A 10,190-nucleotide genomic window follows, 5' to 3' on the forward strand; every position below is an offset into this window, starting at 1 on the left:
TGATGCTCTGTCCAAATAAAGGTTACATGAGAGCCATAAAGAAGGGTGTTAAAAAAAAAAAAAGCTTTTAACATTAGAAATATAGCACAAAGCAGATCAGTGGACGAGGAAGGGGAAGAGAAGATTACAACGGGAACAAGGAAATTTTGAGGGTGACGGCGATGTTCATTATCTTGATTGTGGAAGAGCATACGTATGTTAAACTTATCAAATCATACACTATACATATGTACAGCAATATCAGTTATACCTCACACATCTGTTTTTCAAATACCACACATTTTCTACACCCGTTTTCCACTTCTTTATTTTTAATTTATGGAGAATCTCAAAAAATAGCAGTGGCCTTGGCAGGGAAGGAATGTTGAAGGGAAACCGTGATGATGCCTAGTCAGGGTGGCCATTCTCCTGCCTCAGTTTCCATCCCCGCCTCCCCGTTCCATCCAGTGTATATGAAGGTGTCTATGTACATGTGAGGATATCTGGGATGAGCTGTGGCTCTCGGGCTGCTTCCTCAGTGTAGGAGTCGAGCCAGCCTGGGAGCCCAGGGTTCCTCTGTGGCTGGTTGGTCAGTAGGGAGTCAGGAATTGGTGACTCCGGTGGGAGGGGCTGGACCCAGGCTTTGCCCAGGAGATGGTAGCTGTTGTGGATTCTCCTGCCCCCTGCAGGCTGTGCTGGGCATTGCAGGACAAGGCAGTCAGTCCAGAGAGAGGCCCGCCAGGCCCTCTGCACATTGCACATAGTCAAAGTCAGGCACAGTGAAGGGCACGCGGGACCACTTCTTGGCCCGGACTCGCCCTTGTGGTGTCTCCAGCAGCATACTGCCAACTTTGAGCACCGGCAGCTTCACTGACTTGTAGATTATCTGCAGACCCCAGGCCTGGGGGGAGAGGAGAGAGATGGCCAGCTCTGAGTCTATCCTCAGACGGCTTCTTTTCTCCAGTCGGGGTCCATGCATGCTGCGCCTGTGTCTCCCACCTCAGCCTGAGAACTATCTCCTCCATCACATTGTGGTCTCCCTACCATAGTGGAGGAACTCCCCAGACTGGGAAATCCTGGGGCAGGGTTGTCTCCTCCCTCCCAGGGAGGGCACCTGATGGCAGAGACTGGGCCCTCTCTCTCAGACTGAGGACTTCTCAAGACCAGAGCGAAGGGCCACGGCCCCAGCACTTACCTCCCCACAGTTCCGGCAGCTAATGGCACCCCCGGGTCTCCAGTCCTTGAAGTCTCTGTCGATGACCACAGGCTGCTTTGAGATGTTGTAGTAGATCCTGGAAAGGAATGGGGGTGGCCACAGCCCTCAGGGACCCCACTTCCCACCCCAACCCCAGGTCTCATGCCCTCCTGCCTGCGGAGCCTCCACCTGGGCCTTGGGCCTTTCTGCTTGTCAAGAGGCACAGAGACTTCCCAGGGCCAGGAAACCCCATCTTCCTTATGCTCTGCCTACGCTGCCTCCCCGGCATCCTCTTCTGCCCAAGTTCAGGTCTCAGCACCTGGATGATTTTAACAGTCTCCCAACAGCTCTCCCTGCCCCAGCCTTCCATCCCATTCCATCCTTCTTCTCAACCCTATGTCATCCTGCCACCAACCACCAAAGTGATCCTCTACAAATGTACATCTGACCCTGACATGCCCTTGCTGAAAAATCCCTCCCAGACTCCTCACTGCCTACAGGACAAAGGCTAAACTTTCAGGTCTGACCTTCAAGGTCCTGCACAGGCCAGTCTGTGTTCCTCCAGAATCTCTTCCTTCATCACCTCTTTCACTCATATCAACCACAATTACTCCCACTGCATTGCCCCAACCTCCACACATATTCTAACCCAGTGCCTTTTTCAAGACAAGATGTAGTGGAAATGCTACCTCCTCGAGAAACTGTGAAGATCTGTGGCCTGGCACACAGCAGGTGCCTAATAAATAATGAATGGATGGAGGATAGGGGAAGGTCACCCTCTATGGTAGAAGACAAGGGGATGGCTTGGGGACAATTAGCCCCCTTCATGTCTTCAAAGTAGGTAGGACCAAGGGGCCAGTTTGTGGCCTCTCAGTATTTGGCATCCTGAATTCCAGCTCATGCTCAACCACACAGTGGCTGTGGGGACTTGGGCAAGTCACTTAGATTCTCTGGGCCTCTGTTTCCTTACCTGTAAAATGGGGTGATGATAAGACCTGTCTAATCAGGCTATTGTGAAAATGCACACTTAGTAGTTGTTAAAATGCTCTTTAACCTCCCAAACACTCAAAGCACTGTCTAGATGGGAGGGATTCTTCATCCCCCATTATACCCCTTCCTCTCTCCCCTCTTCCCATCCCGACATCCCCTTCCACAGTTCTTACGAGAAGTTGGGGTTCACATTGACGTGGTGGGTACCCTCCACCTTCCGGAGGTCACTCCCATAGCCCACGGACACCATGCAGTTGATGCAGAGGAGCTGCACCTGCTCCGCCAGGAACTTGCGCTGCTGACTCTCTCTCTGGGCTGCCTGGACTGCCCGCTTGACCAACGCTGCCCGCTGCAAATCCCGGATCTGAGATGGGAGTGGACACTGGGCATGGCTGAGACTGGAGAGACCTGACCCCAGGAATGCTTCCGGAGGGCAAAGGGCTCCCAAAGACCTCAGATCATTAGCAGCCAAAGGGACTTCTTCAACCATTCCTGGAGCTGTTAGAAGCAGCTCTGTGGCAAAAAATATGGGGGTGGGACAACTATGGGAGGGAAGGAAGCTTTCTTGCTGAATCTTTACCCCTACTTTGGAGGCTTTTGTGCAAAGTGGCTTCATTTAATCTAACGTGCTTAATCGCTCAGTTGTGTCCGACTCTTTGTGACCTCATGGACTGTAGCCCACCAGGCTCCTCTGTCCATGGGCATTCTCCAGGCAAGAATACTGGAGTGGGTTGCCATGCCCTCCTCCAGGGGATCTTCCCAACCCAGGAACTGAATCAGGGTCTCCTGCATTGCAGGCGGATTCTTTACCAGCTGAGCCAACAGGGAATCTAACATGGGGCATCATGAATAATTATGAAAGGACAACAGAAGTAAACAGGGACCATCCTGAACAAGCCTGGACACTGGTGATCCTACCTCAGGGGAACTCATTTCAGTCTTGGCTCTGGGCTTATTTTGTGGATGCGTCTATTTGTTTCCCCCTTCCTGGTTCCAGAAGGGAGTCCCCTGGTGACTCAGATGATAAAGAATCTGCCTGCAATGCAGGAGACCTGGGTTCAATCCTTGGGTCAGGAAGATCCCTTGGAGAAGCGAATCTTCACTACCCACCCCAGTGTTCTTGCCTGGAGAATATCATGCACAGAGAAGTCTGGCAGACTACAGTCAATGGGGTCCCAAGAATTGGACACAAGTGGGCAACTACACTCCCACACTCCACTACACTGGTTCCAGAAGGGCTATAAGGCAGTTCTCACAGACGCACAAAGTATTTGGTGATAAGGGTAAATTCAAAGCCCTGGATAAGGCCTGCTCCCAAGGCATTTTGGAGAACAGCCACTGCCTTCCCTGGCAGCCCTACCCCCAGCCTCTACCTTTCCCAGGTGGGCCAGGTTAGCCCCCAGAGGAACGGGGACCCAGGGAGTGTATGTGCGAGTGGCCAGAGACCTTCCAGGCAGAGCGTCCTCAGCCTCCGTCCCCTCAGGGTACTCAGGCTGCCCACAAACCTTGGCCTGGTACTCGGCCTGGTCCATCGCCTGCACAGCTGCCACTGCCCGTTCCATCAGAGTCTCCAGCGCCTCATTCGTCAGCTCCCGCCGCAGTTCCCGACTGCCTTGGGCTGCCACAAACGAGTACATGCTTTGGCTGGCCCGGGCCCGGCCCCTTGCCTGGGAAAAGAGAAAACAGAGGGGCCTAAGTGGGGCCGAGGTCCCACACACAGCATCCTTTGAGGGCTGGTTGGGGGAGGGCTGCTTTGAGCACCTGGACCATGGAGATCTCATTGGTCAGGAGCCCATAGCGCACCACCACATTGCACTGGGGGATGTCCAGCCCCTCCTCTGCCACACTCGTGGCCACCAGGAGGTTCAGGGTACCATTCCGGAACTTCTGGATTACTTCTTGCTGGTCCCGCTGGGATGGTGGGGTGGGGAAAGAGAAAGAAGATGGTAAATGACATAGGTTCAGTCCAACCATCCTGCTAGCTCAGCCTCTCCTGGTTTGGCCCTTTTACTCACAACCTTGGTCCCTTTCCTGAGGAACTTTGAATTCCCACTTCGACCTTCAAGTATCCCCCAGGACCTTGCTCATCTTCCAAGGTAACCATCTAAACTCTGTCTCCCTTCAGTTCAGTCACTCAGTCGTGTCCGACTCTTTGAGACCCCATGGGCTGCAGCACGCCAAGCCTTCCTGTCCATCACCAACTCCCAGAGCTTGCTCAAACTCATGTCCATTGAGTCGGTGAAGCCATCCAACCTTCTCATTCTCTGTCGTCGCCTTCTCCCGTCTTCAATCTTTCCCAGCATCAGGGTCTTTGCAAATGGGTCAGTTCTTCGCATCAGGTGGCCACAGTATTGGAGTTTCAGCTTCAGCATCAGTCCTTCCGATGGATATTCAGGACTGATTTCCTTTAGGACGGACTGTCTCCCTTAGGAGTCTCCAAAGGTCCCTGCCCCTCTACTCTAGGAGCTCTCAGGACCTATTCTTTTCACACAAGGGGTCCCAGGCCTCTGACTGTCTGTTCTGAGGACATCACTCACCTGTCCCCATAGATTCCCCAAGCCTCTGCATCTCTTCCCCCAGAGACCTCCAGACTTGGGGAACCTTCAGCACTAGGGAACTCAGGGTCTCCGTCTCTGCCCCAGCTCTCTGCCCTCTCCCTAGAGATAATCAGTCTCCCATTGCTCAGTGAAGACTCTGTCCCCTTCTTTTCGGCCCGAGGGAACTCCCCCACCCTCAGCTCCTCCCCCCAGAGCCCACACCTGTGTCATCTGGATCAGCTGAGTCTTCTGGCTGTTGTTCCCAGCCCCAATCAACACCTGGGGCCGGATGTCCACTGTCTGCAGGCCTGGCTGCTGCTGGAGCCACAGCAGGAGGGAGTGAGCACTCTGGCGGGTTCGGGTGAAGATGATGCCCCGGGGGCTGTCAGGGCTCCTGAACTGCTTCAGCAGGATCGCTTCCAGCACCTCCAGTTTCGGGTTCTCCGGGCTGCTAGTTGCCAGGCGGGTCAGCTCATTCTTGTGGTCTGCCAGAAAAGCCCAAAACAGAGGCCTGGAGGTGGGCAAGGCATGGTTGGGGTGTGGGATTCATAGGGATAACATCACAGGAGTATGGGGTTGGGGGTGTGTGTGTGTGTGCCTGAGGATATATGCTCCTGCCTAATTCCCCTGAACAGCACCAAAAGCACATTTAAGGATACCCTCTGCCTGCCCTGGTGGCTTCCCGGATGGCTCAGACAGTAAAGAATCTGCATGCAATGCAGGCGACCCAGGTTCAATCCCTGGGTCAGGAAGATCCCCTGAAGAAGGGAATGGCAACCCACTACACTATTCTTGCCTGGAGAATCCCATGGACAAAAGAGCCTGGTGGGCTACAGTCCATGGGGTCGCAAAGAGTTGGACACGACGGAGCGACCACACTTAGTAACCAATCTGGAGTCTCGGCAGGACTGGGGCTGGCCTCCAGCTCAGCTCTTTCCTTGTCACCCTGGCTCCTCTCTGCCTGCCCAGGCTTGAGGCCAGACAGCCTTACATCAGGGCCTTACAGTGCAGAATCCTTTGTTCACATACCTCATCCAGCACCCCTCTTCAGCCCAGTTACCCAGATGCCCCTGGGTCTTTTCATGCTAACCTTTGCTCCCTGGGATTGACTCAACCTCAGGTCTTTTCAGAAGGATCCTTGCCTTCCAGCCTGTGCTGAGGCCTCTTACATTTCGCCCTCTGACCACCTCACTCTTCCAGTTTAAAGGGACCACACATCCCAAACTTTCAAGGACCATTCCCAATTAAACGGTTTTTTAAAAAATCTTTGTCATAAACATGAATTAGTTTTTACACCCACCCAAACCTTCACAAACGAGGGCATATTACCTTTTGTCATATCCTCGACCTTGACTTTGGGTTAGAAAATTAGGGCCCCAGTACCCTCATTAGCACTTCTCCCACCCACGTTGGGACCTGTGCCCTGACTGGCCTCTGACCTCTAGTTCAGCTGCAAGCCTCACCATCAAACAGCGCCAGCAGCCAGCGCTCGGCATGTAGGATCTGGGTCTTAGTGGCGCGCTCCCTGTTGTAGAAATCTCGCAGCGTGTCGAGGGCATCCACCGCGCGGACCGTGTCGTGGATAAGCAGCGCGTCGTTGTACCGACGCAGGTGAAGCGCGTACACCCGCCGATCCAGGAGCCCCGCCTCAGCCGCTGCGGGAGGGTCGGGTTCGTAGGATCTGAGTGGCCACGCCCCTGTAGGGTCAACTTCCGCCTAGGCTCCGCCCCCAAAAAGGCTCCGCCCAGGCTGGCCCCACCCCGGATCGCCCCCACCTCCCAGCCCTCCCCTAGGGCGCCGCACCCCCCGCCCTGGTCACCATCCTGGCTCAGTTCCACCACTTGCTGCTCGTAGGTTTGCGTGCCGAAGTCCCGTCTCAACTCGGGCATCTCCAGGTGGTCGTGGATTTGGTCCATGAGCTTCTTCAGCATGTCCCCAAACGGGTCCTGGGCGAGAAGAGTGAGGATGTGAGGGGATTTCCAAACACATAGAGGGAATGGGCACCTAGTGGGGAAGCTGATCTCTGGGTGAAGCTGCGTTGCTACTGCAGGCATATCGGAGCTGGAGAGGAGGCAGCCCCAGAGGGAGGCCGGCTGGGGTGTGGAGGAGTCTTGGTTAGAGGTAGGAGTCGGCGTCCTGCCCCCCGCTCCTGCTCTGTCTTGCACCCCTGACCTCTGGCTTGAGCACAGTGATGTCTGTCTAGTCCTGTCCAGCCCCATCAGAGCAGACCCCAGACAGTGTCTGCACCACAGGAGAGAGCTTGGAAGAGCCTCAGGACAAAGTGCCCAGCTTTGCAGTTTGCAAACCGTGCCCAGGGTTTTGAGATTCCCCCATGGTGGCATCTGAGTCTAAACAAACAGCAGGCTGAGGGCATGGGCTGTATCTGCCCCGTTTCATGGAAAGGAGAAATGGAGTTTGAGACAAAAGCAAATAACCAGGAACCACATAGCTGGTGAGGGTGGAGTCAAAGCTCAACCCCAGGTGTCCTAACTTGACACCAAACCCCACCCCTGGCCCCGGCCTTCCCCCCACGTACCTGGGTGTGCCTGTAGCAGAGGTCATACTGTTTGCAGGGCTGGTGGCTGTGCTCCTGGAGCTGGGGGCGATGGTCCTGGGGTGACATGATGCGCCATGTGTCCAGGTTGGCACAGAGCTGGGGCAACAGAGAGGGGTTCACTGGAATGGGGGGGGGGGGTTGTGGGGACAATGGGCAGAGCTTTGGGGCAGGGTGGGCTGAGGCAGGACCATCAAGAATGGGGATTCATATATTCAACCAATATCTTGTGGACTGCCATGGTGGTCCAGTGATTAAGAACCCACTAGCCAATGCAACGTACTTGGGTTCCATCCCTGGTCCAAGAAGATTCCACATGTCTCAGGGCAACTGAGCCCTTGCATCACAACTACTGAGCCTGCGCTGTAGAGCCCACGAGCCACAATTACTGAACCCACGAACCTAGAGCCTGTGCCCCGGAAAAAGAGAAGCCACTGCAATGAGAAATCAGAATACCACACTAAGAGTTGCCCCCACTCTCTGCATCAGGAGGAAGCCTGTGCACAGCAAGGAAGACCCAATGCAGCCAACAATAAATAAGTAAATTTTAAAAATAAAACAACAACAAAAACAAATAGCTATTGCTCCTGTTGTATGCCCAGTGCTGTTCTAGTTACTGGGGGCATACAGCATCTTACATTGGAGTTGGGGAGACCGATGATAAACGAGTAAAGAGTAACAGAATGAGAGTAATTCAAGTAGTGTTAACTAATTCTGAAAAAAATCAAATTGGTATGGAACAGTGCAGGGATGATCAGGGAAAACTCTGAAGAGATGACATTTAAGCTGTTCCCTGAATGATGAGAAAGAACCCACGGGTGAAATGCAGGATAAAGACACTCAGGGCAGAAGAAGTGGCAGATGCCAAAGGTCCTGAGATGAGGACAAGCCTGACGTGCTCATGATACAGAGAGAAGGTCAGAATAGTGGGAGTTGGGCGGGGGGGGCGGCAGGGAGGAGAAGGTTCAGGAAATGAGGGTGGGAGGTAGGCAGGGGCTCGAGCATGTGGGACCTTATAAGCCAGAGTGGACTTGGGAGATTATTCTAAGCGTGAGGCTAGTGCTTAGGTGGGGAAGGGGCCCCAACCCTCCCCCCAAGGGGCAGCCTGGGGAGAGCTGATGGGCATGGTTTAGGGCAGGGTGGGTGGGTCACAGGGGCCAAGCTGACCTGCAGGACGTGGTCAATGGCCCCCTCGAGCGTGGAGGCGCCCCCAGTGCCTGGGGAAGCGGTGAGACCCAGCACCTGTGGCAGCGGCCGGGTCCTCTGGAGTTTAAGCTCCAGGTATCGGCTCAGGATGATGTTGTAGACGGTGTCTTTGTGCGTGTGGTGACACTCATCCACCACCAGCAGCGAGAAGGCTGAGGGCGCACAGGGAAGTTTTGACCTGAGTTTCCACAGCCCTTCTTCCCATAAGCTTGGTTTTGCACAGTCCTCACAGCTCATCAGAGAACTCCTCCCTCCCTTCACAGCCTGCACCTGGGCCCCAGAGAATGGGCCACGTAGGGACAATTTACCTCCATCTACAGATTAGTAAACTAAGGCTCAGCTGGGGCAAGGGACCTGCCCGAGATCCTGCACTCTAGCCAGATCTGTTTCTACTGGGGTGTATGCCGGGGTTTGGTGAATGGGGAATTCCTCATTCTATAAAGTGTTCCTTTACTACAACAGGAGCCCTGGGGTCCCCGAGGCAGGGTGCCTCGGGCGTACCCTCTCCCCCTGCCCACAGCCCTCACCATTGAGCTCCACATGCTCCTCCTCTTCTGGGCTGGCCAGTGCCTTCTGCAGCAGCTCAGCCGTGCAGATGAGCAGGTCGTGCCTCCGGGCGACGTGGCCAAAGCCAGCTCGTGGCCCCATGTTCCCGCTCAGGGTTGTGATGGTCCAGCGTCTCTCCAGCATGTGGCTGAACTCCTCACAATGCTGACTCACCAGGTGCACCTGGAGACGGAGAATGAGATGGGAGAGGAAGCTAGATGAGGGCCTGGTGGGTGGGCGTGGGCCAAGGTGGACCCCTCAGGACATAGCTGGGTGCTGGAATGGGAAGAGACAGGGGAACTTAGCGACGGTCACAGCCGCTTTGGAGTTCTGGAGGCTCCTGAGAGGTTACCTGAGGAATTGAGAAGCCACAGTGAGGGGAGGGCAGGACACTCACCCTGTTGACCAATACAACCACCTTGGCTCCGTCCACGGTCTCTAGATGCCTCTTGGCCACATAAGCAGCTGCCCTGGTCTTCCCAGAGCCCGTGGGCAGCCATATGATGATATTCTTGCCTTCCAGGGCGGGCATGATCACTTCCCACTGGTAGGGTCGCAGCTCCATTCTGGAAATGGCAGGGAGCTCAGACCCAAAGACCCTCCTGGCTCCCTCCCAGGTCCAGCCCCTGTCAGAGCCACTCCCCCTTCCTGGCCAGCTCCATCTGGTTTGGGGAGCTCGCTCGCTCGTTATGTGGGGCCGGGGGTGGGGGTGGGTGGGAACTCCCTCCCGCTTGAAGGAGAAGGGGGCAGGGCAACGTTGGGACCTCCCGGGAACCTGAACTGGGTGGGAGCAGATCACACCAGCCCCAGCTATGCTGACAGCGTCTGCCTCGCCGGCTCAGCCCAAATGCTGCTGGGCTCTGCAGAGAAGGAAATAGAAACTGAAACTGGGGGGAGGAGCCAGCCCAGCAGAGATCAACCTAGGAATCTCCCTTCCCTGCCCTTCAGGAAAATCAATCATGTGCTTCAGGGGGCCCGGGGTGGGGTGGGGCGGGGTGAGGGTGGGCAGTGAGGGGAAGAGCAATGCTGCTAACCACATGGGATAGCAGCCTGGGTCCTGCTCAGCCCCTCCCCCAGGAGCAGCCAGCAGGGAGAAGTGGGGTTGGGGGGGGCGCACAGCCTGGCGGGTCCCATCACCCCTGGGGGTGCAGGACAGAAACCAGACGGCCCAAGCCTTGCTGGG

General features: G+C 55.4%; 1 protein-coding gene across 2 annotated transcripts; it reads right to left on the bottom strand.

Moving 5' to 3' along the window:
• Positions 1-289: 289 nt before the first annotated feature.
• DHX58 (DExH-box helicase 58) lies at positions 290-9,913 on the bottom strand. 2 transcript variants are annotated; one of them, XM_061144018.1, is made up of 13 exons: positions 9,783-9,913; positions 9,405-9,573; positions 8,989-9,190; positions 8,423-8,613; positions 7,238-7,312; positions 6,521-6,647; positions 6,165-6,356; positions 4,924-5,186; positions 3,926-4,075; positions 3,670-3,831; positions 2,338-2,528; positions 1,175-1,271; positions 290-880 (listed from the first exon to the last, which is right to left on the bottom strand). In XM_061144018.1, the coding sequence occupies exons 2-13, from the start codon at positions 9,570-9,572 to the stop codon at positions 698-700; spliced, it is 2,001 nt and encodes a 666-aa protein (XP_061000001.1). In that variant the 5' UTR covers position 9,573; positions 9,783-9,913; the 3' UTR covers positions 290-697. The 2 variants fall into 2 exon arrangements, with proteins under 2 accessions (XP_061000001.1, XP_061000000.1); XM_061144017.1 differs by having other exon boundaries at positions 7,238-7,354.
• Between the last annotated feature and the right edge of the window lie 277 nt (positions 9,914-10,190).

Source organism: Dama dama, chromosome 5, assembly GCF_033118175.1.
Source record: "Dama dama isolate Ldn47 chromosome 5, ASM3311817v1, whole genome shotgun sequence".
Classification (NCBI taxonomy): domain Eukaryota; kingdom Metazoa; phylum Chordata; class Mammalia; order Artiodactyla; family Cervidae; genus Dama; species Dama dama.